This window comes from Oncorhynchus keta, chromosome 19 (assembly GCF_023373465.1).
Source record: "Oncorhynchus keta strain PuntledgeMale-10-30-2019 chromosome 19, Oket_V2, whole genome shotgun sequence".
Lineage (NCBI taxonomy): Eukaryota > Metazoa > Chordata > Actinopteri > Salmoniformes > Salmonidae > Oncorhynchus > Oncorhynchus keta.
In genome coordinates, this window is record NC_068439.1 from 38,407,424 (window position 1) to 38,435,318 (window position 27,895).

Here is a 27,895-nt window from a genome sequence, read left to right on the forward strand (position 1 = left end):
ATTTGTCACATACACATGGTTAGCAGATGTTAATGCGAGTGTAGCGAAATGCTTTTGCTTCTAGTTCCGACAATGCAGTAATAACCAACAAGTAATCTAACTAACAATTCCAAAACTACTGTCTTATACACAGTGTAAGGGGATAAAGAATATGTACATAAGGATATATGAATGAGTGATGGTGCAGAGCAGCATAGGCAAGATACAGTAGATGGTATCGAGTACAGTATATACATATGAGATGAGTATGTAAACAAAGTGGCATAGTTAAAGTGGCTAGTGATACATGTATTACATAAGGATGCAGTCGATGATATAGAGTACAGTATATACGTATGCATATGAGATGAATAATGTAGGGTAAGTAACATTATATAAGGTAGCATTGTTTAGAGTGGCTAGTGATATATTTACATCATTTCCATCAATTCCCATTATTAAAGTGGCTGGAGTTGAGTCAGTGTCAGTGTGTTGGCAGCAGCCACTCAATGTTAGTGGTGGCTGTTTAACAGTCTGATGGCCTTGAGATAGAAGCTGTTTTTCAGTCTCTCGGTCCCAGCTTTGATGCACCTGTACTGACCTCGCCTTCTGGATGATAGCGGGGTGAACAGGCAGTGGCTCGGGTGGTTGATGTCCTTGATGATCTTTATGGCCTTCCTGTAACATCGGGTGGTGTAGGTGTCCTGGAGGGCAGGTAGTTTGCCCCCGGTGATGCGTTGTGCAGACCTCACTCCCCTCTGGAGAGCCTTACGGTTGTGGGCGGAGCAGTTGCCGTACCAGGCGGTGATACAGCCCGCCAGGATGCTCTCGATTGTGCATCTGTAGAAGTTTGTGAGTGCTTTTGGTGACAAGCCGAATTTCTTCAGCGTCCTGAGGTTGAAGAGGCGCTGCTGCGCCTTCTTCACGATGCTGTCTGTGTGAGTGGACCAATTCAGTTTGTCTGATGTGTATGCCGAGGAACTTAAAACTTGCTACCCTCTCCACTACTGTTCCATCGATGTGGATAGGGGGGTGTTCCCTCTGCTGTTTCCTGAAGTCCAAAATCATCTCCTTAGTTTTGTTGACGTTGAGTGTGAGGTTATTGTCCTGACACCACACTCCGAGGGCCCTCACCTTCTCCCTGTAGGCCGTCTCGTCGTTGTTGGTAATCAAGCCTACCACTGTTGTGTCGTCCGCAAACTTGATGATTGAGTTGGAGGCGTGCGAGGCTACGCAGTCGTGGGTGAACAGGGAGTACAGGAGAGGGCTCAGAACGCACCCTTGTGGGGCCCCAGTGTTGAGGATCAGCGGGGTGGAGATGTTGTTGCCTACCCTCACCACCTGGGGCGGCCCGTCAGGAAGTCCAGTACCCAGTTGCACAGGGCGGGGTCGAGACCCAGGGTCTCGAGCTTGATGACGAGCTTGGAGGGTACTATGGTGTTGAATGCCGAGCTGTAGTCGATGAACAGCATTCTCACATAGGTATTCCTCTTGTCCAGATGGGTTAGGGCAGTGTGCAGTGTGGTTGAGATTGCATCGTCTGTGGACCTATTTGGGCGGTAAGCAAATTGGAGTGGGTCTAGGGTGTCAGGTAGGGTGGAGGTGATATGGTCCTTGACTAGTCTCTCAAAGCACTTCATGATGACGGAAGTGAGTGCTACGGGGCGGTAGTCGTTTCGCTCAGTTACCTTAGCTCTCTTGGGAACAGGAACAATGGTGGCCCTCTTGAAGCATGTGGGAACAGCAGACTGGTATAGGGATTGATTGAATATGTCCGTAAACACACCGGCCAGCTGGTCTGCGCATGCTCTGAGGGCGCGGCTGGGGATGCCGTCTGGGCCTGCAGCCTTGCGAGGGTTAACACGTTTAAATGTCTTACTCACCTCGGCTGCAGTGAAGGAGAGTCCGCATGTTTTCGTTGCAGGCCGTGTCATTGGCACTGTATTGTCCTCAAAGCAGGCAAAAAAGTTATTTCGTCTGCCTGGGAGCAAGACATCCTGGTCCGTGACTGGGCTGGATTTCTTCTTGTAGTCCGTGATTGACTGTAGACCCTGCCACATGCCTCTTGTGTCTGAGCCGTTGAATTGAGATTCTACTTTGTCTCTGTACTGACGCTTAGCTTGTTTGATAGCCTTGCGGAGGGAATAGCTGCACTGTTTGTATTCGGTCATGTTACCAGTCACCTTGCCCTGATTAAAAGCAGTGGTTCGCGCTTTCAGTTTCACGCGAATGCTGCCATCAATCCACGGTTTCTGGTTAGGGAATGTTTTAATCGTTGCTATGGGAACGACATCTTCAACGCACGTTCTAATGAACTCGCACGTCGAATCAGCGTATTCGTCAATACTGTTATCTGACGCAATACGAAACATATCCCAGTCCACATGATGGAAGCAGTCTTGGAGTGTGGAGTCAGCTTGGTCGGACCAGCGTTGGACAGACCTCAGCGTGGGAGCCTCTTGTTTTAGTTTCTGTCTGTAGGCAGGGATCAACAAAATGGAGTCGTGGTCAGCTTTTCCGAAAGGAGGGCGGGGCAGGGCCTTATATGCGTCGCGGAAGTTAGAGTAACAATGATCCAAGGTTTTTCCACCCCTGGTTGCGCAATCGATATGCTGATAAAATTTAGGGAGTCTTGTTTCCAGATTAGCCTTGTTAAAATCCCCAGCTACAATGAATGCAGCCTCCGGATAAATGGATTCCAGTTTGCAAAGAGTCAAATAAAGTTCGTTCAGAGCCATCGATGTGTCTGCTTGGGGGGGATATATACGGCTGTGATTATAATCGAAGAGATTTCTCTTGGTAGATAATGCGGTCTACATTTGATTGTGAGGAATTCTAAATCAGGTGAACAGAAGGATTTGAGTTCCTGTATGTTTCTTTCATCACACCATGTCTCATAAGCCATGAGGCATACGCCCCCGCCCCTCTTCTTACCAGAAAGAGGTTTGTTTCTGTCGGCGCGATGCGTGGAGAAACCCGCTGGCTGCACCGATTCCGATAGCGTCTCTCCAGTGAGTCATGTTTCCGTGAAGCAAAGAAAGTTACAGTCTCTGATGTCCCTCTGGAATGCTACCCTTGCTCGGATTTCATCAACCTTGTTGTCAAGAGACTGGACATTGGCGAGAAGAATGCTAGGGAGTGGTACACGATGTGCCCGTCTCCGGAGTCTGACCAGAAGACCGCCTGTCTTTTTCGGAGTCGTTTATTTTTGGGTCGCTGCATGGGATCCATTCCGTTGTCCTGTTTGAAAGACAGAACACAGGATCTGCGTCGCGAAAAACATATTCTTGGTCGTACTGATGGTGAGTTGACGCTGATCTTATATTCAGTAGTTCTTCTCGACTGTATGTAATGAAACCTAAGATGACCTGGTGTACTAATGTAAGAAATAACACGTAAAAAAAAAACTAAAAACTGCATAGTTTCCTAGGAATGCAAAGCGAGGCGGCCATCTCTGTTCTTTGCATATGGAAATAAACAACATTTAATTGATTTACAGGTACTACATGCCCACACTTTATGGCATTGTATTGTGATGTGTGATACTGTACTAACTCTTCAAGCTGTCGAAAGTGTTCCACAGGGATGCTGCTGGCCCATGTTGACTCCCAATGCTTCCCACAGTTGTGTCAAATTCATTCAAATTCATAATTATTTAACCTGTCTCCTTCATCTACACTAATTGAAGTTGGTTTAACAAGTGACATCAATAAGGGATCATAGTTTTACCTGGTCAGTCAGTCTGTCATTTAAAGAGCAGGCATATAGTATAAAGTCGACCACTTCAGTCTTGAATGTAACTTCTCACTATCTGTACTCTGAGGCCCATTGTTGTATCATTCATCAACTCATATTTCAGGATGATAATGTGCGGCCCCTTGTCGCAAGGATCTGTACACAATTCCCGGAAGCTGAAAATATCAAAATACTTCCACTCACAAGCATGTTTGGCATGCTCTGGAACAGCGTGCAGGACAGCATGTTTCAGTTCCTGCCAAAATCCAGCAACTTAAAAAAATATTGAAAAGGAGTGGGACAACATTCCACAGGCGTCAATCAACAGCCTGATCAACTCTATGCTAAGGTGATGCGGGCTCCAGAGTCGCGCAGCGGTCTAAGGTACTGTGTCAGTCGTGCAAGAGGTGTCACTTGTTCAAATCCAAGCTGCATTATTATTGTTATTTGACCCTGCTGGTAATCTATGAACATTAGAACATCTTGGCCATGTTCTGTTATAATCTCCACCCGGCACAGCCAGAAGAGGGCTGGCCACCCCCCATACCCTGGTACCTCTCTAGGTTTCTTCCTAGGTTCTGGCCTTTCTAGGGAGGTTTTTCTAGCCACTGTGCTTCTACACCTGCATTGCTTGCTGTTTGGGGTTTTAGGTTGGTTTCTGTACAGCCCTTTGTGACATCAGCTGATGTAAGAAGGGCTTTAGCAATACATTTGATTGATTAATTGCATCACACCCGGCCGTGATTGGGAGTCCCATAGGGCGGGGCACAATTGGCCCAGCGTCATCCGGGGTCGGCCGTCATTGTAAATAAGAATTTGTTCTTAACTGACTTGCCTAGGTTATAAAGGTTATATTAAAAATATATATATATTTAAATTAAATGTGTCCCGCTGCATGAGGCAAATGGTGGTCACACCAGATACTGACTGGTTTTCTGATCCACGCTCCTATCTTCATTTAAAAAGGTATCTGTTACCAACAGATGCACATCTGGATTCCCAGTCATGTGAAATCCATAGATTAGGGACTAAAGAACGTATTTTAATTGACTGATTTCATTATATGAACTATAACTCAGTAAAATCGTTGAAATTGTAGCATGTTGAGTTTATATTTATGTTCAGTGTAGATACATACTATTTTTCCGCATATTGCCAGATTATTGCTATCAACCCTGTTTGTATCTTTTGGAACAATGGTAGTGAAGTTTATTCAAATGATGTAGAATAGATGGGCCACCACAGATGTTACAGGCATCCACAGGTCTTGACCACCATGTTACATTTACATTTAAGTCATTTAGCAGACGCTCTTATCCAGAGCGACTTACAAATTGGTGCATTCACCTTATGACATCCAGTGGAACAGCCACTTTACAATAGTGATGTTGCGATGCTTCTTTAGGATCACATTGTTGTTGTGGTCGTAGAAGAGTACAGAGATGGGACTGAGCTTGGTGGGTGCGCAGCACGCTTTGGGAACCTCATCCGGCTTCAAAAGGTGAACCTGCCATGAAAAGAGGTCAGTCAGACTTATTCATACATACACTTTGATATAATCAATGATAACATTTACATTTACATTTAAGTCATTTAGCAGACGCTCTTATCCAGAGCGACTTACAAATTGGTGCATACACCTTATGACAACCAGTGGAACAGCCACTTGCATCTAAATCTTGTTGGGGGGAGAAGGGGGGTGAGAAGGATTACTTACCCTTACTTACCCTATCCTAGGTATTCCTTGAAGAGGTGGGGTTTCAGGTGTCTCCGGAAGGTGGTGATTGACTCCGCTGTCCTGGCGTCGTGAGGGAGTTTGTTCCACCATTGGGGGGCCAGAGCAGCGAACAGTTTTGACTGGGCTGAGCGGGAACTGTACTTCCTCAGTGGTAGGGAGGCGAGCAGGCCAGAGGTGGATGAACGCAGTGCCCTTGTTTGGGTGTAGGGCCTGATCAGAGCCTGGAGGTACTGAGGTGCCGTTCCCCTCACAGCTCCGTGGCGAGCACCATGGTCTTGTAGCGGATGCGAGCTTCAACTGGAAGCCAGTGGAGAGAGCGGAGGAGCGGGGTGACGTGAGAGAACTTGGGAAGGTTGAACACCAGACGGGCTGCGGCGTTCTGGATGAGTTGTAGGGGTTTAATGGCACAGGCAGGGAGCCCAGCCAACAGCGAGTTGCAGTAATCAAGACGGGAGATGACAAGTGCCTGGATTAGGACCTGCGCCGCTTCCTGTGTGAGGCAGGGTCGTACTCTGCGGATGTTGTAGAGCATGAACCTACAGGAACGGGACACCGCCTTGATGTTAGTTGAGAACGTCAGGGTGTTGTCCAGGATCACGCCAAGGTTCTTAGCGCTCTGGGAGGAGGACACAATGGAGTTGTCAACCGTGATGGCGAGATCATGGAGCGGGCAGTCCTTCCCGGGAGGAAGAGGAGCTCCGTCTTGCTGAGGTTCAGCTTGAGGTGGTGATCCGTCATCCACACTGATATGTCTGCCAGACATGCAGAGATGCGATTCGCCACCTGGTCATCAGAAGGGGGAAAGGAGAAGATTAATTGTGTGTCGTCTGCATAGCAATGATAGGAGAGACCATGTGAGGTTATGACAGAGCCAAGTGACTTGGTGTATAGCGAGAATAAGAGAGGGCCTAGAACAGAGCCCTGGGGGACACCAGTGGTGAGAGCGCGTGGTGAGGAGACAGATTCTCGCCACGCCATAATATCCTGTTTATAAAAGAGGTATGGATTATTATTATGCAGATGCTTCAGTGCTCTCCTACCTCAGTGGGATGTGGCTTCGCCCCCCTTGTCTGAATGTGGTCAATATGTTTTATCACAGGTTGTCTGTGCTCCACAAGACTTTATAGCCCACTGAGCCAAAGCCCAGACTTTCAGAAGTTCAACAATAACTTCCATGAAACAAGCTAAAACATTTCAATGGGCCATTGACCTTGCTAGTGACTTAAAAACATTTCGTCTTTAAGTTTTAGATTATACACACACAACATAGGAAAGCCTCTGGTGACAAAATAGGGTCAATGGAATTAGAATGATGACCAGGAATTGTATAGGATTCTAATGGTAACCATGGAGTTCCAAACTCATTTCTATGGCAACACAGCTGTCAATTTTGTAAACAACAATTTCAAATATATGTGTTGCCATGAGACATCTAACCGTTAGAACATATTGGCGTTCTATTGAACGTTTTCTGTTCGAAAACAAGAACAACTTCAATTTGCTGTTCAACAACAACAAACTTGACTGATTTTTGAGACCTGAGATTGAAACATTGACTGGAAAATGCCTGGGTGCTTTTCAAGATTGACGGAGAGAGTGCGAGGACGTCGGCATCCTTCTGCGTCGACAGGTTGTTTAAATTCATTTATGGGTTGTTTTTGTTGTCTTTTTCCGTTTTGCAGGGTTCGCGATCGTCGGGAGGTGGACAGCGACAGCGACTTCGAAGAGGGTACGTGGAGTTTTAAACTTCTTATTTTACCACATTCAACATTGACAATGTAATTTGTGAAATGTTGTGTATTTCTGTCATCCAAACTTTCAAGGTAACGTTAACTTGAGTAATTGTTGCTATGCGATGCACTTTTGCTAGTAGTACTAGCTAGCGCTACGTTTTACGTATTAATAACTGTTTGTTTGTTTTCCTGTTCCTACTTTTAGAATCAACTGTACTGGATGAGGTCCATTTGGATGTGCCACTGCTGCCAGTTATCCTTCATGTCCAGGATGCTGCTATCATCCTTGAGGATGTGCCGACTTTCCTTGAGGTACACTTTTCAGAAAGCTTTTGGTTTTATGTTTGAAAAGTATCCCACATATTCATTCTGAAAATCTTTGTTGTCTGCTTTAGGAGCCCACTGGTAATTGGCAGCTGATACCGATTAGGTTCAGCCCCCTGTACTGTGGGCCTGTTGTGATCAGGGTAAGAGAACCACACACAGTCACATCACCGTTACAATGTTTGCTGTTTCTAACCTGAATGTACTGTAATGTCACCCCCCTCTTGTGCAGAACAATGCCGGTCCGGTGGCTAAAGCCTGGAGAACTTTCCAGTTCATCAGCCCCTCTATCACCTACATGCGTGGGGGATCCCAGGTATGTGTCTTTAACTATCTAGTCTTAATCTACATTGTCAGAGTCATGTGATCAAGATGGAAATATGTTACAGCGATGGCTGATGTTGTTTTGTTGATGTTACTTGTCGTTTCTCTCCACAGCAGGTGGTGGTGAGGATGCACCATGTGAGTAGGGTTCGAGGCCTGGAGACTCAACTGGTGTGGGCCATCTCCAAGGAGACAGCCAGGCTTAGTCCAGAGGGCATCCCCTACTGTGCCACCAAGGTGCAGTCCGTCACTTGGATCCAGGTAAGATGTAAATACTACTGAAATAGTATTAGATTAGGCTCTTCTTCACTTATTCCATTTGGCCTTAACATGTCGTCTCTCTCTGTCAGTATGTGGCTGGCAGGGTGACCCAGTATGCGTCTCACCTCCGCCATGAGACGTCTGTGGGACGTGACGTTTGGCTGCTACCAGGTAAATAAAAGTTTTCCTATGTATATAGAATACCAATTAGTGAGCATTTTTCCATTAGATCTGCTCTGTTTTCTAATAACGTGTGTGTGTGGTAAACAGTTGTGTTGTGTGTGTTTTTGGAGCAGCAGACTGATGTCTCGGTGGTGTACGCCACTCTCCACATGGGGCTGGATGGGCTGCTCTCCTCCTCGTGGGGGTCGGAGGCTGCCTCCGTCTCTACGCCCACCAGTCAGCAGTTCACTGAGCCAGAGCCTGAGGGCCACAACTGCTATGAGGTCAGATGTTAGACACACAGCTACACATTCTATAGACTAGTATTATTAAGATCCATCCATTGACCCATTGTTTGTCATGTCACAGATGTTGAATGTTTGTTCTGTTGTTGTAGGGCTGGGAGGAGGACCTGCTGCCTGAGGAGAGGGAGGTTCCTCTGCTAAAGTGAGTTCCTCTAAATGTCTGTGTAGTCTGGGCTTGTCAGATGCTGAAGGATAGTTGTCACCATGCTGTATCCCCATTGACTCTAATGGTTGACATGCTCCATTCCCTCCCTCCCACAGCCTCTACCTTACCACCAAGAGAGTGGAGGACATCGCCCTGAGGCTCGTCTCCCTGCGCCAGGCCTTCACTGTGAGTGGACCCACTTTAATTTTTTCTCTTGTTCTATCTGTCTCCTAGAGGAAGATGGGTGTCTCACCCTAACTCTTCCCTCTTCTCTAGACACTGCTTGGTTCCACCCTGAGCAGGAACCATCTATTTGTGGCAGGAAAGGTCCTAATGGGCGCACTGGTTCAGGCCCACCACATGGTAGCTCACTAACTCATTATTCATTCAAGGGAAAGAGAGCGTCCTCAGTGGGAAATGTGTTCTGTTCATTAACATCAACGCTCTTTGCTTTGTGATAGGACGAGGCCGAATTCATCCGTGCCTATAATGACTTTGTGGACTACCTGAGTGACCCCTCCAAGAAGATTGACATTGAGAGGGAGCTGGCTGAGGCAAAGGTGAGTTCATTAACTCTTTCATGTCTCACTTTGAGTTCTACCACATGCATGTCTTTTATACATCACAGTATCTGATCTGTTTGAAATCATTCCTATTTTCTTGTCCTAGATCCATCATGTTAACCTGATAGATGTCCTCTTTGAACTGGTGCTGTTTGGGTTGATGACAGCTCAGAAGTCCCTGATGGTGGTAAGTAGCATCTCACTGGTACATGTTTCGATGTCTCTCTATTAGCAAATTCACTTCAATTTCTCTTCTCTCATCCTCTGTTTCCTTTAGCACCCTGGTGGGTTCATGGAGCGTCTGTACGCTCTCCTGTACTCCTTCCTGCCCGCTGCTGCCAGCATTGAGCCAAAGGCTGAGAGATACCTGCTGCTGCTCAATGTAAGAGTCAATAGTTTACTTCCTTATTCCTAGTTGACCTGAATAACAGGGTTTCAATGACATTTTACAGGGAGTAACTCTCCTTGTCTCCTTCCTCTTGGTAAGCTAGTAACTCAGAGCCATTATCTATGTGTTGTGTGGTGTTCTCTTCAGGGCAGGGCGGGCTGATGGCTCTGCTTGATGACATGTTTGGGCAGCAGCTGGCCTGGTACTTTAACCCAGAATCTTTGGTCACTGAGCTCTCCAGCCTCCTGGAGTACCACCTGGAGAACCTCATGGCCAGCATGTAGTCCTACTGCAGAGATCTGAAAGGCCACACTCTCTCTTGCTCTCTCTCTCTGTCCATCGCTCTCTGATTAGTTAACACACATTAAATTAATGTATTCTCTTGTTTTCTCTCCCCACAGGATTATTGTGCCACTTTGCCACCTAAGAGGGATCTAGACATTAACGCACTATATTACTTTGCACTGAATCTTACATTTTTAAATAAAATAACTAGAAGTTCAACAGCATTTGTCTCGGTCTTTTCATTTACTTGATTATTTCATCACTATTTCCTCTTCCTGGAGTTATGAGGCTAATATTACATGAACAATTCAAATCAAATCCAATTTTATTTGTCACATACACATGGTTAGCAGATGTTAATGCGAGTGTAGCGAAATGCTTTTGCTTCTAGTTCCGACAATGCAGTAATAACCAACAAGTAATCTAACTAACAATTCCAAAACTACTGTCTTATACACAGTGTAAGGGGATAAAGAATATGTACATAAGGATATATGAATGAGTGATGGTGCAGAGCAGCATAGGCAAGATACAGTAGATGGTATCGAGTACAGTATATACATATGAGATGAGTATGTAAACAAAGTGGCATAGTTAAAGTGGCTAGTGATACATGTATTACATAAGGATGCAGTCGATGATATAGAGTACAGTATATACGTATGCATATGAGATGAATAATGTAGGGTAAGTAACATTATATAAGGTAGCATTGTTTAGAGTGGCTAGTGATATATTTACATCATTTCCATCAATTCCCATTATTAAAGTGGCTGGAGTTGAGTCAGTGTCAGTGTGTTGGCAGCAGCCACTCAATGTTAGTGGTGGCTGTTTAACAGTCTGATGGCCTTGAGATAGAAGCTGTTTTTCAGTCTCTCGGTCCCAGCTTTGATGCACCTGTACTGACCTCGCCTTCTGGATGATAGCGGGGTGAACAGGCAGTGGCTCGGGTGGTTGATGTCCTTGATGATCTTTATGGCCTTCCTGTAACATCGGGTGGTGTAGGTGTCCTGGAGGGCAGGTAGTTTGCCCCGGTGATGCGTTGTGCAGACCTCACTCCCCTCTGGAGAGCCTTACGGTTGTGGGCGGAGCAGTTGCCGTACCAGGCGGTGATACAGCCCGCCAGGATGCTCTCGATTGTGCATCTGTAGAAGTTTGTGAGTGCTTTTGGTGACAAGCCGAATTTCTTCAGCGTCCTGAGGTTGAAGAGGCGCTGCTGCGCCTTCTTCACGATGCTGTCTGTGTGAGTGGACCAATTCAGTTTGTCTGATGTGTATGCCGAGGAACTTAAAACTTGCTACCCTCTCCACTACTGTTCCATCGATGTGGATAGGGGGGTGTTCCCTCTGCTGTTTCCTGAAGTCCAAAATCATCTCCTTAGTTTTGTTGACGTTGAGTGTGAGGTTATTGTCCTGACACCACACTCCGAGGGCCCTCACCTTCTCCCTGTAGGCCGTCTCGTCGTTGTTGGTAATCAAGCCTACCACTGTTGTGTCGTCCGCAAACTTGATGATTGAGTTGGAGGCGTGCGAGGCTACGCAGTCGTGGGTGAACAGGGAGTACAGGAGAGGGCTCAGAACGCACCCTTGTGGGGCCCCAGTGTTGAGGATCAGCGGGGTGGAGATGTTGTTGCCTACCCTCACCACCTGGGGGCGGCCCGTCAGGAAGTCCAGTACCCAGTTGCACAGGGCGGGGTCGAGACCCAGGGTCTCGAGCTTGATGACGAGCTTGGAGGGTACTATGGTGTTGAATGCCGAGCTGTAGTCGATGAACAGCATTCTCACATAGGTATTCCTCTTGTCCAGATGGGTTAGGGCAGTGTGCAGTGTGGTTGAGATTGCATCGTCTGTGGACCTATTTGGGCGGTAAGCAAATTGGAGTGGGTCTAGGGTGTCAGGTAGGGTGGAGGTGATATGGTCCTTGACTAGTCTCTCAAAGCACTTCATGATGACGGAAGTGAGTGCTACGGGCGGTAGTCGTTTCGCTCAGTTACCTTAGCTCTCTTGGGAACAGGAACAATGGTGGCCCTCTTGAAGCATGTGGGAACAGCAGACTGGTATAGGGATTGATTGAATATGTCCGTAAACACACCGGCCAGCTGGTCTGCGCATGCTCTGAGGGCGCGGCTGGGGATGCCGTCTGGGCCTGCAGCCTTGCGAGGGTTAACACGTTTAAATGTCTTACTCACCTCGGCTGCAGTGAAGGAGAGTCCGCATGTTTTCGTTGCAGGCCGTGTCATTGGCACTGTATTGTCCTCAAAGCAGGCAAAAAAGTTATTTCGTCTGCCTGGGAGCAAGACATCCTGGTCCGTGACTGGGCTGGATTTCTTCTTGTAGTCCGTGATTGACTGTAGACCCTGCCACATGCCTCTTGTGTCTGAGCCGTTGAATTGAGATTCTACTTTGTCTCTGTACTGACGCTTAGCTTGTTTGATAGCCTTGCGGAGGAATAGCTGCACTGTTTGTATTCGGTCATGTTACCAGTCACCTTGCCCTGATTAAAAGCAGTGGTTCGCGCTTTCAGTTTCACGCGAATGCTGCCATCAATCCACGGTTTCTGGTTAGGGAATGTTTTAATCGTTGCTATGGGAACGACATCTTCAACGCACGTTCTAATGAACTCGCACGTCGAATCAGCGTATTCGTCAATACTGTTATCTGACGCAATACGAAACATATCCCAGTCCACATGATGGAAGCAGTCTTGGAGTGTGGAGTCAGCTTGGTCGGACCAGCGTTGGACAGACCTCAGCGTGGGAGCCTCTTGTTTTAGTTTCTGTCTGTAGGCAGGGATCAACAAAATGGAGTCGTGGTCAGCTTTTCCGAAAGGAGGGCGGGGCAGGGCCTTATATGCGTCGCGGAAGTTAGAGTAACAATGATCCAAGGTTTTTCCACCCCTGGTTGCGCAATCGATATGCTGATAAAATTTAGGGAGTCTTGTTTCCAGATTAGCCTTGTTAAAATCCCCAGCTACAATGAATGCAGCCTCCGGATAAATGGATTCCAGTTTGCAAAGAGTCAAATAAAGTTCGTTCAGAGCCATCGATGTGTCTGCTTGGGGGATATATACGGCTGTGATTATAATCGAAGAGATTTCTCTTGGTAGATAATGCGGTCTACATTTGATTGTGAGGAATTCTAAATCAGGTGAACAGAAGGATTTGAGTTCCTGTATGTTTCTTTCATCACACCATGTCTCATAAGCCATGAGGCATACGCCCCCGCCCCTCTTCTTACCAGAAAGAGGTTTGTTTCTGTCGGCGCGATGCGTGGAGAAACCCGCTGGCTGCACCGATTCCGATAGCGTCTCTCCAGTGAGTCATGTTTCCGTGAAGCAAAGAAAGTTACAGTCTCTGATGTCCCTCTGGAATGCTACCCTTGCTCGGATTTCATCAACCTTGTTGTCAAGAGACTGGACATTGGCGAGAAGAATGCTAGGGAGTGGTACACGATGTGCCCGTCTCCGGAGTCTGACCAGAAGACCGCCTGTCTTTTTCGGAGTCGTTTATTTTTGGGTCGCTGCATGGGATCCATTCCGTTGTCCTGTTTGAAAGACAGAACACAGGATCTGCGTCGCGAAAAACATATTCTTGGTCGTACTGATGGTGAGTTGACGCTGATCTTATATTCAGTAGTTCTTCTCGACTGTATGTAATGAAACCTAAGATGACCTGGTGTACTAATGTAAGAAATAACACGTAAAAAAAAAAGAAAAACTGCAGTTTCCTAGGAATGCAAAGCGAGGCGGCCATCTCTGTTCTTTGCATATGGAAATAAACAACATTTAATTGATTTACAGGTACTACATGCCCACACTTTATGGCATTGTATTGTGATGTGTGATACTGTACTAACTCTTCAAGCTGTCGAAAGTGTTCCACAGGGATGCTGGCCCATGTTGACTCCCAATGCTTCCCACAGTTGTGTCAAATTCATTCAAATTCATAATTATTTAACCTGTCTCCTTCATCTACACTAATTGAAGTTGGTTTAACAAGTGACATCAATAAGGGATCATAGTTTTACCTGGTCAGTCAGTCTGTCATTTAAAGAGCAGGCATATAGTATAAAGTCGACCACTTCAGTCTTGAATGTAACTTCTCACTATCTGTACTCTGAGGCCCATTGTTGTATCATTCATCAACTCATATTTCAGGATGATAATGTGCGGCCCCTTGTCGCAAGGATCTGTACACAATTCCCGGAAGCTGAAAATATCAAAATACTTCCACTCACAAGCATGTTTGGCATGCTCTGGAACAGCGTGCAGGACAGCATGTTTCAGTTCCTGCCAAAATCCAGCAACTTAAAAAAAATATTGAAAAGGAGTGGGACAACATTCCACAGGCGTCAATCAACAGCCTGATCAACTCTATGCTAAGGTGATGCGGGCTCCAGAGTCGCGCAGCGGTCTAAGGTACTGTGTCAGTCGTGCAAGAGGTGTCACTTGTTCAAATCCAAGCTGCATTATTATTGTTATTTGACCCTGCTGGTAATCTATGAACATTAGAACATCTTGGCCATGTTCTGTTATAATCTCCACCCGGCACAGCCAGAAGAGGGCTGGCCACCCCCCATACCCTGGTACCTCTCTAGGTTTCTTCCTAGGTTCTGGCCTTTCTAGGGAGGTTTTTCTAGCCACTGTGCTTCTACACCTGCATTGCTTGCTGTTTGGGGTTTTAGGTTGGTTTCTGTACAGCCCTTTGTGACATCAGCTGATGTAAGAAGGGCTTTAGCAATACATTTGATTGATTAATTGCATCACACCCGGCCGTGATTGGGAGTCCCATAGGGCGGGGCACAATTGGCCCAGCGTCATCCGGGGTCGGCCGTCATTGTAAATAAGAATTTGTTCTTAACTGACTTGCCTAGGTTATAAAGGTTATATTAAAAAATATATATATATTTAAATTAAATGTGTCCCGCTGCATGAGGCAAATGGTGGTCACACCAGATACTGACTGGTTTTCTGATCCACGCTCCTATCTTCATTTAAAAAGGTATCTGTTACCAACAGATGCACATCTGGATTCCCAGTCATGTGAAATCCATAGATTAGGGCCTAAAGAACGTATTTTAATTGACTGATTTCATTATATGAACTATAACTCAGTAAAATCGTTGAAATTGTAGCATGTTGAGTTTATATTTATGTTCAGTGTAGATACATACTATTTTTCCGCATATTGCCAGATTATTGCTATCAACCCTGTTTGTATCTTTTGGAACAATGGTAGTGAAGTTTATTCAAATGATGTAGAATAGATGGGCCACCACAGATGTTACAGGCATCCACAGGTCTTGACCACCATGTTACATTTACATTTACATTTAAGTCATTTAGCAGATGCTCTTATCCAGAGCGACTTACAAATTGGTGCATTCACCTTATGACATCCAGTGGAACAGCCACTTTACAATAGTGATGTTGCGATGCTTCTTTAGGATCACATTGTTGTTGTGGTCGTAGAAGAGTACAGAGATGGGACTGAGCTCGGTGGGTGCGCAGCACGCTTTGGGAACCTCATCCGGCTTCAAAAGGTGAACCTGCCATGAAAAGAGGTCAGTCAGACTTATTCATACATACACTTTGATATAATCAATGATAATATCCTGTTTATAAAAGAGGTATGGATTATTATTATGCAGATGCTTCAGTGCTCTCCTACCTCAGTGGGATGTGGCTTCGCCCCCCTTGTCTGAATGTGGTCAATATGTTTTATCACAGGTTGTCTGTGCTCCACAAGACTTTATAGCCCACTGAGCCAAAGCCCAGACTTTCAGAAGTTCAACAATAACTTCCATGAAACAAGCTAAAACATTTCAATGGGCCATTGACCTTGCTAGTGACTTAAAAACATTTCGTCTTTAAGTTTTAGATTATACACACACAACATAGGAAAGCCTCTGGTGACAAAATAGGGTCAATGGAATTAGAATGATGACCAGGAATTGTATAGGATTCTAATGGTAACCATGGAGTTCCAAACTCATTTCTATGGCAACACAGCTGTCAATTTTGTAAACAACAATTTCAAATATATGTGTTGCCATGAGACATCTAACCGTTAGAACATATTGGCGTTCTATTGAACGTTTTCTGTTCGAAAACAAGAACAACTTCAATTTGCTGTTCAACAACAACAAACTTGACTGATTTTTGAGACCTGAGATTGAAACATTGACTGGAAAATGCCTGGGTGCTTTTCAAGATTGACGGAGAGAGTGCGAGGACGTCCGCAGCCTTCTGCGTCGACAGGTTGTTTAAATTCATTTATGGGTTGTTTTTGTTGTCTTTTTCCGTTTTGCAGGGTTCGCGATCGTCGGGAGGTGGACAGCGACAGCGACTTCGAAGAGGGTACGTGGAGTTTTAAACTTCTTATTTTACCACATTCAACATTGACAATGTAATTTGTGAAATGTTGTGTATTTCTGTCATCCAAACTTTCAAGGTAACGTTAACTTGAGTAATTGTTGCTATGCGATGCACTTTTGCTAGTAGTACTAGCTAGCGCGCTACGTTTTACGTATTAATAACTGTTTGTTTGTTTTCCTGTTCCTACTTTTAGAATCAACTGTACTGGATGAGGTCCAGTTGGATGTGCCACTGCTGCCAGTTATCCTTCATGTCCAGGATGCTGCTATCATCCTTGAGGATGTGCCGACTTTCCTTGAGGTACACTTTTCAGAAAGCTTTTGGTTTTATGTTTGAAAAGTATCCCACATATTCATTCTGAAAATCTTTGTTGTCTGCTTTAGGAGCCCACTGGTAATTGGCAGCTGATACCGATTAGGTTCAGCCCCCTGTACTGTGGGCCTGTTGTGATCAGGGTAAGAGAACCACACACAGTCACATCACCGTTACAATGTTTGCTGTTTCTAACCTGAATGTACTGTAATGTCACCCCCCCTCTTGTGCAGAACAATGCCGGTCCGGTGGCTAAAGCCTGGAGAACTTTCCAGTTCATCAGCCCCTCTATCACCTACATGCGTGGGGGATCCCAGGTATGTGTCTTTAACTATCTAGTCTTAATCTACATTGTCAGAGTCATGTGATCAAGATGGAAATATGTTACAGCGATGGCTGATGTTGTTTTGTTGATGTTACTTGTCGTTTCTCTCCACAGCAGGTGGTGGTGAGGATGCACCATGTGAGTAGGGTTCGAGGCCTGGAGACTCAACTGGTGTGGGCCATCTCCAAGGAGACAGCCAGGCTTAGTCCAGAGGGCATCCCCTACTGTGCCACCAAGGTGCAGTCCGTCACTTGGATCCAGGTAAGATGTAAATACTACTGAAATAGTATTAGATTAGGCTCTTCTTCACTTATTCCATTTGGCCTTAACATGTCGTCTCTCTCTGTCAGTATGTGGCTGGCAGGGTGACCCAGTATGCGTCTCACCTCCGCCATGAGACGTCTGTGGACGTGACGTTTGGCTGCTACCAGGTAAATAAAAGTTTTCCTATGTATATAGAATACCAATTAGTGAGCATTTTTCCATTAGATCTGCTCTGTTTTCTAATAACGTGTGTGTGTGGTAAACAGTTGTGTTGTGTGTGTTTTGGAGCAGCAGACTGATGTCTCGGTGGTGTACGCCACTCTCCACATGGGGCTGGATGGGCTGCTCTCCTCCTCGTGGGGGTCGGAGGCTGCCTCCGTCTCTACGCCCACCAGTCAGCAGTTCACTGAGCCAGAGCCTGAGGGCCACAACTGCTATGAGGTCAGATGTTAGACACACAGCTACACATTCTATAGACTAGTATTATTAAGATCCATCCATTGACCCATTGTTTGTCATGTCACAGATGTTGAATGTTTGTTCTGTTGTTGTAGGGCTGGGAGGAGGACCTGCTGCCTGAGGAGAGGGAGGTTCCTCTGCTAAAGTGAGTTCCTCTAAATGTCTGTGTAGTCTGGGCTTGTCAGATGCTGAAGGATAGTTGTCACCATGCTGTATCCCCATTGACTCTAATGGTTGACATGCTCCATTCCCTCCCTCCCACAGCCTCTACCTTACCACCAAGAGAGTGGAGGACATCGCCCTGAGGCTCGTCTCCCTGCGCCAGGCCTTCACTGTGAGTGGACCCACTTTAATTTTTTCTCTTGTTCTATCTGTCTCCTAGAGGAAGATGGGTGTCTCACCCTAACTCTTCCCTCTTCTCTAGACACTGCTTGGTTCCACCCTGAGCAGGAACCATCTATTTGTGGCAGGAAAGGTCCTAATGGGCGCACTGGTTCAGGCCCACCACATGGTAGCTCACTAACTCATTATTCATTCAAGGGAAAGAGAGCGTCCTCAGTGGGAAATGTGTTCTGTTCATTAACATCAACGCTCTTTGCTTTGTGATAGGACGAGGCCGAATTCATCCGTGCCTATAATGACTTTGTGGACTACCTGAGTGACCCCTCCAAGAAGATTGACATTGAGAGGGAGCTGGCTGAGGCAAAGGTGAGTTCATTAACTCTTTCATGTCTCACTTTGAGTTCTACCACATGCATGTCTTTTATACATCACAGTATCTGATCTGTTTGAAATCATTCCTATTTTCTTGTCCTAGATCCATCATGTTAACCTGATAGATGTCCTCTTTGAACTGGTGCTGTTTGGGTTGATGACAGCTCAGAAGTCCCTGATGGTGGTAAGTAGCATCTCACTGGTACATGTTTCGATGTCTCTCTATTAGCAAATTCACTTCAATTTCTCTTCTCTCATCCTCTGTTTCCTTTAGCACCCTGGTGGGTTCATGGAGCGTCTGTACGCTCTCCTGTACTCCTTCCTGCCCGCTGCTGCCAGCATTGAGCCAAAGGCTGAGAGATACCTGCTGCTGCTCCATGTAAGAGTCAATAGTTTACTTCCTTATTCCTAGTTGACTTTTTCCTGATTAACAGGGTTTCAATTACGTTTTACAGGGAGTAACTCTCATTGTCTCTTTCCTCTTGGTAAGCTTGTAACTCAGACCCATAATCTATGTGTTGTGTGGTGTTCTCTTCAGGGTGGGCTGATGGCTCTGCTTGATGACATGTTTGGGCAGCAGCTGGCCTGGTACTTTAACCCAGAATCTTTGGTCACTGAGCTCTCCAGCCTCCTGGAGTACCACCTGGAGAACCTCATGGCCAGCATGTAGTCCTACTGCAGAGATCTGAAAGGCCACACTCTCTCTGTCTGTCCATCTCTCTCTGTCCATCCGTCCATCTCTCCCTCTCTCTCCGTCCATCTCTCTCTCCATCCATCTCTCTCTCTCTCACTCTCCATCCATCTCTCTCTCTCTGTCCATCGCTCTCTCTCTCTCTCTCTCAGGATTTGAGGACTTGAAGTGCTTTGTTTAACCTTGATTAGTTAACACACATTAAATTCATGTATTCTCTTGTTTTCTCTCCCCACAGGATTCTTGTGCCACTTTGCCACCAAACAGGGATCTAGACATTAACGCACCATATTACTTTGCACTGAATTTTACATTTTAAATAAAATTACTGGTAGTTTAAAAGCATTTGTCTCTGTCTTTTCATTTACTTGATCATTTCATCACAATTTCCTCTTCCTGGAAATATGAGGCTAATATTACATTACAATTATGCTTTATTCTTTAGATATGGAAATTAACAACAACATTTAATTGATTTACAGGTACTACAGGCCCACACTTTATGGCATTGTTTTGTGATGTGTGAGTCTGCCATTGTAGACTTAGGTAACTTGGGTATATTACTTTAAATTGGCCATATTTCTCATTAATGTCTGAGCCAATTACCTTCTTTCCCACTGAAAAGTTATCGTTCATGTGAGAGAGGGTGTAGTAGTGCATACTGACCACTAGTTGGATCATAGCGTGGTTGGTGGAGTTCATGTGAGAGAGGGTGTAGTAGTGCATACTGACCACACTAGTTGGATCATAGCGTGGTTGGTGGTGTTCATGTGCGAGAGGGTGTAGTAGTGCACACTGACCACTAGTTGGATTATAGCGTGTGGTTGTTGGCGTTCATGTGAGAGAGGGTGTAGTAGTGTATACTGACCACTAGTTGGATCATAGCGTGGTTGGTGGCGTTCATGCAGGAACCCAGAGGGTATAGGCATTCTCCATCACAGTAGATGGCAGAGTAACCAGTAGGAGCCAGGACCCAGTCCTAATGGAGAGAAATACCATAGAAATAGAATGACAAGATTAGATGAATGACTAGAACAGACTATATTTCTATCAGAAATACATACACTACAATGCACGTACCACACAAATGCCTTGCTTCCTAAAAATACTAATTGTGTGTTATGGCAAATAAGGTGATACAATGTTAGCTCATGATATGATCTATTCAGTAGAATGAGTAGTTAAGGGAGACAGAAGCTTTACCTTCCAGCCTAGGTCACTAAAGCTCACATATAATTCATGTCTCTTACAAGCCTGACGTCCACTGTTGACGTGGCTGTGATCTGAAAAGGACCAAACAATATGTTTTGAGACAGGACAGACTGTAAAGCACACTTTGGATGCATTAGATTTACAATAAAGACACAATTAAATGTAAATGCAACTTAATTATTTTAGTCATTTGGATTAACTATGCCTTTAAATGTTGCATTAAACAAGCTTCACAACAAGACCTAAAACCAGTGTTGTCCTCTGACCTTGTAGGACCTCGCCATGTGTACTGGGCAGGGGCAGGTCATATTTGGGCTTCCTCTTGCGGGGGTTGGGTTTTAGAGCACGTTGTGGCTGACTGGCTGGCCCTGAAGAAGATCAACATGAAGGGCTGTTTGGAGAGGGGGCCCCTTCGACCCACCGATCCTACCCACCCAGCTGACAAGGACCGGTCTGATGGAGAGAAAACAGTGTGTGTGCGCGTGTATGTGGGATATAATCGTGAGGTAAACCAAAACAACATATCTCCATTTCTATGTATTTACTAAACAATTACAAATACTATGACATTACATTGTTACTGTGCAGGCACTGGTGTCGTATTCTGAATTAACTTGCCTCTTTATTCAAAGGCATAATAATCTAGAAATCCATTCTGTGGGAAATAACCTCCCCATCCGCAGAGCATTTCCTGTCCCTGACCATAGTATTAACTCTATGAGGCTCACCCTCGTCTGTCTCCACATAGAGACAAATGCCCAGGTTGCCGCGGGGGTGCAGGATGTGACAAATTAACTTGAAACGGGAATGTTTACTGGTCGCTCTTGAGGTAAAGGGGAATTCAGATGTGAGGAATACATTTGACTAGTTGTAGAAAATACTGGAGATCAATAAAAACAAGGTAAGGAGCCATCACTGCTTGGATATTAAGTGTACCAAACTGGTGCTGTACAGATTACAATATTATTTTCTGTCCTTTTGGAACAATGTAAACACTAAGTACATTATAAGCGTATCAGAATGCAATTTCCAAAATGGAAGGCTTATATATTGTTGAAGCTAATTATTCAAGGCTAGCTTTATTTTATTTTAAAACTAAAAAGCTTGATTACATTTCAAATTATGAATGACTCATATGCTGTGTGATGACATGAAAGAAACATTGATTGATACAGTAGCCTATATACAGTGGCAAGAAAAAGTATGGGAACCCTTTGGAATTACCTTTATTTCTGCATAAATTGGTAAGACATCTAAGTCACAGCAATTGACAGGTTAGCCTAGTGGTTAGATTGTTGGACTAATAACATTTACATTACATTTAAGTCATTTAGCAGACGCTCTTATCCAGAGCGACTTACAAATTGGTGCATTCACCTTATGACATCCAGTGGAACAGCCACTTTACAATAGTGCATCTACATCTTTTAAGGGGGTTGCTTTATCCTATCCTAGGTATTCCTTAAAGAGGTGGGGTTTCAGGTGTCTCCGGAAGGTGGTGATTGACTCCGCTGTCCTGGCGTCGTGAGGGAGTGTGTTCCACCATTGGGGAGCCAGAGCAGCGAACAGTTTTGACTGGGCTGAGCGGGAACTGTACTTCCTCAGTGGTAGGGAGGCGAGCAGGCCAGAGGTGGATCAGTGCCCTTGTTTGGGTGTAGGGACTGATCAGAGCCTGGAGGTACTGAGGTGCCGTTCCCCTCACAGCTCCGTAGGCAAGCACCATGGTCTTGTAGCGGATGCAAGCTTCAACTGGAAGCCAGTGGAGAGAGCGGAGGAGCGGGGTGACGTGAGAGAACTTGGGAAGGTTGAACACCAGACGGGCTGCGGCGTTCTGGATGAAGGGGTTTAATGGCACAGGCAGGAGCCCAGCTAACAGTTGCAGTAATCCAGACGGGAGATGACAAGTGCCTGGATTAGGACCTGCGCCGCTTCCTGTGTGAGGCAGGGTCGTACTCTGCGGATGTTGTAGAGCATGAACCTACAGGAACGGGCTACCACCTTGATGTTAGTTGAGAACGACAGGGTGTTGTCCAGGATCACGCCAAGGTTCTTAGCGCTCTGGGAGGAGGACACAATGGAGTTGTCAACCGTGATGGCGAGATCATGGAACGGGCAGTCCTTCCCCGGGAGGAAGAGCAGCTCCGTCTTGCCGAGGTTCAGCTTGAGGTGGTGATCCGTCATCCACACTGATATGTCTGTCCAGACATGCAGAGATGCGATTCACCACCTGGTCATCAGAAGGAGGAAAGGAGAAGATTAATTGTGTGTCGTCTGCATAGCAATGATAGGAGAGACCATGTGAGGTTATGACAGAGCCAAGTGACTTGGTGTATAGCGAGAATAGGAGAGGGCCTAGAACAGAGCCTTGGGGGACACCAGTGGTGAGAGCGCGTGGTGAGGAGACAGATTCTCGCCACGCCACCTGGTAGGAGCGACCTGTCAGGTAGGACGCAATCCAAGCGTGGGCCGCGCCGGAGATGCCCAACTCGGAGAGGGTGGAGAGGAGGATCTGATGGTTCACAGTATCGAAGGCAGCCGATAGGTCTAGAAGGATGAGAGCAGAGGAGAGAGAGTTAGCTTTAGCAGTGCGGAGCGCCTCCGTGATACAGAGAAGAGCAGTCTCAGTTGAATGACTAGTCTTGAAACCTGACTGATTTGGATCAAGAAGGTCATTCTGAGAGAGATAGCGGGAGAGCTGGCCAAGGACGGCACGTTCAAGAGTTTTGGAGAGAAAAGAAAGAAGGGATACTGGTCTGTAGTTGTTGACATCGGAGGGATCGAAGGTTTTTTCAGAAGGGGTGCAACTCTCGCTCTCTTGAAGACGGAAGGGACGTAGCCAGCGGTCAGGGATGAGTTGATGAGCGAGGTGAGGTAAGGGAGAAGGTCTCCGGAAATGGTCTGGAGAAGAGAGGAGGGGATAGGGTCGAGCGGGCAGGTTGTTGGGCGGCCGGCCGTCACAAGACGCGAGATTTCATCTGGAGAGAGAGGGGAGAAAGAGGTCAGAGCACCGGGTAGGGCAGTGTGAGCAGAACCAGCAGTGTCGTTTGACTTAGCAAACGAGGATCGGATGTCGTCGACCTTCTTTTCAAAATGGTTGACGAAGTCATCTGCAGAGAGGGAGGAGGGGGAGGGGAGGAGGATTCAGGAGGGAGGAGAAGGTGGCAAAGAGCTTCCTAGGGTTAGAGGCAGATGCTTGGAATTTAGAGTGGTAGAAAGTGGCTTTAGCAGCAGAGACAGAGGAGGAAAATGTAGAGAGGAGGGTGCGAAAGGATGCCAGGTCCGCAGGGAAGTTTCCCTCCATTTCCGCTCGGCTGCCCGGAGCCCTGTTCTGTGAGCTCGCAATGATCGAGCCACGGAGCGGGGAAGGGAGGACCGAGCCGGCCTGGAAGATAGGGGACATAGAGAGTCAAAGGATGCAGAAAGGGAGGAGAGGAGGGTTGAGGAGGCAGAATCAGGAGATAGGTTGGAGAAGGTTTGAGCAGAGGGAAGAGATGATAGGATGGAAGAGGAGAGCGTAGCGGGGGAGAGAGAGCGAAGGTTGGGACGGCGCGATACCATAGTAGGGGCAGTGTGGGAAGTGTTGGATGAGAGCGAGAGGGAAAAGGATACAAGGTAGTGGTCGGAGACTTGGAGGAGTTGCAATGAGGTTAGTGGAAGAACAGCATCTAGTAAAGATGAGGTCGAGCGTATTGCCTGCCTTGTGAGTAGGGGGGGAAGGTGAGAGGGTGAGGTCAAAAGAGGAAAGGAGTGGAAAGAAGGAGGCAGAGAGGAATGAGTCAAAGGTAGACGTGGGGAGGTTAAAGTTGCCCAGAACTGTGAGAGGTGAGCCGTCCTCAGGAAAGGAGCTTATCAAGACATCAAGCTCATTGATGAACTCTCCGAGGGGACCTGGAGGGCGATAAATGATAAGGATGTTAAGCTTGAAAGGGCGGGTAACTGTGACAGCATGAAATTCAAAGGAGGCGATAGACAGATGGGTAAGGGGAGAAAGAGAGAATTACCACTTGGGAGAGATGAGGATCCCGGTGCCACCACCCCGCTGACCAGAAGCTCTCGGGGTGTGCGAGAACACGTGGGCGGACGAAGAGAGAGCAGTAGGAGTAGCAGTGTTATCTGTGGTGATCCATGTTTCCGTCAGTGCCAAGAAGTCGAGGGACTGGAGGGAGGCATAGGCTGAGATGAACTCTGCCTTGTTGGCCGCAGATCGGCAGTTCCAGAGGCTACCGGAGACCTGGAACTCCACGTGGGTCGTGCGCGCTGGGACCACCAGATTAGGGTGGCCGCGGCCACGCGGTGTGGAGCGTTTGTATGGTCTGTGCAGAGAGGAGATAACAGGGATAGACAGACACATAGTTGACAGGCTACAGAAGAGGCTACGCTAATGCAAGGAGATTGGAATGACAAGTGGACTACACGTCTCGAATGTTCAGAAAGTTAAGCTTACGTAGCAAGAATCTTATTGACTAAAATGATTAAAATGATACAGTACTGCTGAAGTAGGCAATAACCAGAAGGTTGCAAGTTCAAACCCCTGAGCTGACAAAGTACAAATCTGTTGTTCTGCCCCTGAACGGGCAGTTGAGCCACTGTTCCTAGGCCATCATTGAAAATAAGAATTTGTTCTTAACTGACTTGTGTAGTTACAAAAAGGTTAAAATAAATAATTAAACACAGTGTGCTGAACTTTTAACACACAAATTGTATTTTTCTTGTCTATATTGAATACATAATTTAAACATTCACAGTATAGGTTAGAAAAAGTAGGTGAACCCCAAGGCTAATGACTTCTCCAAAAGCTAATTGGAGTCAAGGGTCAGCTAACCTGGAGTCCAATCAATGAGACAAGATTGGAGATGTTGGTTAGAGCTGTCTAGCCCTATAAAAAAACCACTCACAAAATTTGAGCTCGCTATTCACAAGAAGCCTTGCCTGATGTGAACCATGCCTCGAACAAAAGAGATCTCAGAAGACCAATACATTTTTTTTGACTTGCATAAAGCTGGAAATGGTTACAAACGTATCTCTAAAAGCCTTGATGTTCATCCGTCCACGGTAAGACAAATGGAGAAAGTTCAGCACTGTTGCTACTCTCCCTAGGAGTGACCATATGGGAAAGATGACTGCAAGAGCACAGCGCATTATGCTCAATGCGGTAATGAAGAGTCCTAGAGTGTCAGCTAAAGACTTACAGAAATCTCTGGAACATGCTAACATCTCTGTTGACGAGTCTACGGTACATAAAACACTAAACAAGAATGGTGTTGGTGGGAGGACACCACGGAAAAAGCCACTGCTGTCCAAAAAAAACATTGCTGCACGTCTGAAGTTTTCAAAAGTGCACCTGGATGTTCCACAGCGCTACTGGCAAAATACTCTGGACAGATGAAACTACAGTTGAGTTGTTTGCAAAGAACACACAACACTATGTGTGGAGAAAAAAAGGCAAAGCACACCAACATAAAAAAAAACATCCCAATGGTTAGGGGCTACTTTGCTGCAGCTGCTTTGCTGCCTCGGGACCTGGACAGCTTGCTATCAGACATTTTGCAGGAGAATGTTCGGCCAATCTGTCCACCAATTGAAGCTCAACAGAAGTTGGGTGATGCAACAGGACAACGACCCAAAACGCAGAAGTAAATAAACAACAGAATGGCTTCAGAGGAAAATGTGCCTTCTGGTGTGGCCCAGTCAGTCCTGACCTCAACCCGATTGAGATGCTGTGGCAGGACCTCAAGAGAACGGTTCACACCAGACATCCCAACAATATTGCTGAACTGAAACAGTTTTGTAAAGAGGGATGGTCCAAAATTCTTCCTGACCGTTGTGCAGGTCTGATCCGCAACTACAGAAAACATTTGGTTGAGGTTATGGCTGCCAAAGGAGGGTCAACCAGTTATTAAATCCAAGGGTTCACATACTTTTTCCACCCTGCAGTGTGAATGTTTACGTAATGTGTTCAATAAAGACATGAAAACTTATAATTTGTTGTGTGTTATTAGTTTAAACAGATCCGATCAAATTTTACGACCAATTTATGCAGAAATACAGGAAATGTCAAAGTGTTCACATACTTTTTCTTGCCAGTGTAGTTGATCACAAACTCAAGGAAGGCAAGAAGCCAGCAAATTCCTGTCCACTTTGAAAAGGTATTCACAATATTCTAATAATACAGGGGGTTAGGAAAGAAAACACTTGGCCTGGGGTCATTCAGTGGTCTTGTGCTGTGGTGGAATGTCTCACCATTATGCTTGCACCAATCCAATGCTTTTAAATGCATGAGGTGAACTGATGCAGGGTATCAGAACACAGCTTATTTCTTTCCCCACTTTCCTCAAAATCAATTTGTCCCCTCAATCACTCTTGCCACTTGCTTGCTATTTTCTTGCCTGCCGAAATTCTCCCTTCCTTCTATCTTGGGACTGCAAGGCCTGGCACACTTCAGAATACCCATCCCTCAATCCCCCATCCCACCGTGCTTTTCCCTCTAAAGGCTTTTTCTACATTTTTTAAAACACTTTTTCAGTTTTAGTTTTTAAAAATGTAGGTACAGTAGTAATAATAAAATAATAAAATAAAAAATGTGTACTCTTGGCAAAAAAGAAAGTTCAAATTCATAAGTCAACATGAGTGCATATCCCATAATCACAGTAAACTGTTATAATAGAAAATATATGTTTTTTAATGTATCATAATATAAGCAAAACTATGACTGAATGTGCCTCCATGAAGAATTCCCTCCCCAATAGGTCCCTTCGCCCTCAATAGGACACCCCCAGCACCACCATCCCCATCAACCTCCCCCCACCCCTCAACCACAAAACACAATAATGATAATAATCATAGAAATTAAAATAAACATACATACACACGTGTACAGTACATATATATATTCACAGGAAACTCAACTTCTCTTATCTCTTTTCCTACATCAGATATGCAGGTGACATTTCCACGTGGATGACAGCACATAATCAACAAGACGGAGATGCTCTTCATCAGAGGGAATGCCTGCCCGTTCACAGATGTTAGATAATCCGAGATGATCACATTTACATTCCAGCCCTTGTCAACTCCAGAATTGACTACTTCAACTCACACCCTGCTGGAATCCCTGCATTCTCAGATTCCCCTGTTATTAATCTCTATATTGTAATCAATAAAGTGTTTTAAAATGCTGTACTTTTATGAACATATGTGTTTAGATGATTTCTGAGAGAGAAGGGGTGTAATATCTCCAGATGAGCATGTGGTACAACTTCCTCACCCATGCCGACAAGATGTTACTTCTTGTGGGGTCTATGCCTTGAAAGTAAGTATGAGAGTGTAAGTAATGTACCTACTAAAAGTATACTGACTAAAAGGCAAAAACAGAACTGTCAAATTATATTATAGCTGTGTCGTTGTATACTTGCGAATTAAAATCTTAAGTTAAACATCGTTTTGTTGGTGAAAACTGAAAACTGGTTGTGACCGCTGCCCAAGAAGGCTCCACCAGTCCTGTATGAAAACTATCCCATCATTGGAGGATTAAGTATGCGCTGCCTGTCAGGACTAGGTTAGGCTTGAGTTCCAGGCGACGGTATCACCTGGAAAACTTTCCA

General features: G+C 45.7%; 1 protein-coding gene and 2 long non-coding RNA genes across 10 annotated transcripts; 2 read left to right on the forward strand and 1 right to left on the reverse strand.

Annotated features, from left to right (window-relative positions):
- Positions 1–4,608: 4,608 nt before the first annotated feature.
- On the reverse strand, positions 4,609–20,367 carry LOC118398241 (uncharacterized). Its single transcript, XR_008071012.1, has 3 exons — positions 20,286–20,367; positions 19,951–20,061; positions 4,609–5,221 (listed from the first exon to the last, which is right to left on the reverse strand). It is a non-coding gene; the product is annotated as an uncharacterized LOC118398241 (long non-coding RNA).
- On the forward strand, positions 6,594–19,314 carry LOC118397759 (uncharacterized). 8 transcript variants are annotated; one of them, XM_052470544.1, is made up of 15 exons: positions 6,594–7,156; positions 16,281–16,299; positions 16,511–16,617; positions 16,701–16,772; positions 16,863–16,946; positions 17,069–17,215; positions 17,305–17,385; positions 17,510–17,659; positions 17,773–17,822; positions 17,942–18,011; positions 18,102–18,188; positions 18,287–18,385; positions 18,495–18,575; positions 18,666–18,770; positions 18,930–19,314. In XM_052470544.1, the coding sequence occupies exons 1-15, from the start codon at positions 7,016–7,018 to the stop codon at positions 19,059–19,061; spliced, it is 1,425 nt and encodes a 474-aa protein (XP_052326504.1). In that variant the 5' UTR covers positions 6,594–7,015; the 3' UTR covers positions 19,062–19,314. The 8 variants fall into 8 exon arrangements, with proteins under 8 accessions (XP_052326504.1, XP_052326502.1, XP_052326501.1 ...); XM_052470542.1 differs by lacking the exon at positions 16,281–16,299 and having other exon boundaries at positions 6,594–7,181; XM_052470541.1 differs by lacking the exons at positions 16,281–16,299; positions 16,511–16,617 and adding an exon at positions 7,391–7,497 and having other exon boundaries at positions 6,702–7,181.
- A 214-nt stretch (positions 20,368–20,581) lies between the features above and the next one.
- LOC118398240 (uncharacterized) lies at positions 20,582–27,470 on the forward strand. The gene is made up of 2 exons (XR_004828585.2): positions 20,582–20,800; positions 27,227–27,470. It is a non-coding gene; the product is annotated as an uncharacterized LOC118398240 (long non-coding RNA).
- Positions 27,471–27,895: the final 425 nt, after the last annotated feature.

Coding starts and splice junctions, on each gene's coding strand:
- LOC118397759 (XM_052470542.1), top strand. CDS start 7,016: ATGCCTGGGTGCTTTTCAAGATTGACGGAGAGAGTGCGAGGACGTCGG. Junction 7,182..16,510: donor CGACAGCGACTTCGAAGAGG/GTACGTGGAGTT, acceptor TCCTACTTTTAG/AATCAACTGTACTGGATGAG. Junction 18,012..18,101: donor CCCTGCGCCAGGCCTTCACT/GTGAGTGGACCC, acceptor CCTCTTCTCTAG/ACACTGCTTGGTTCCACCCT.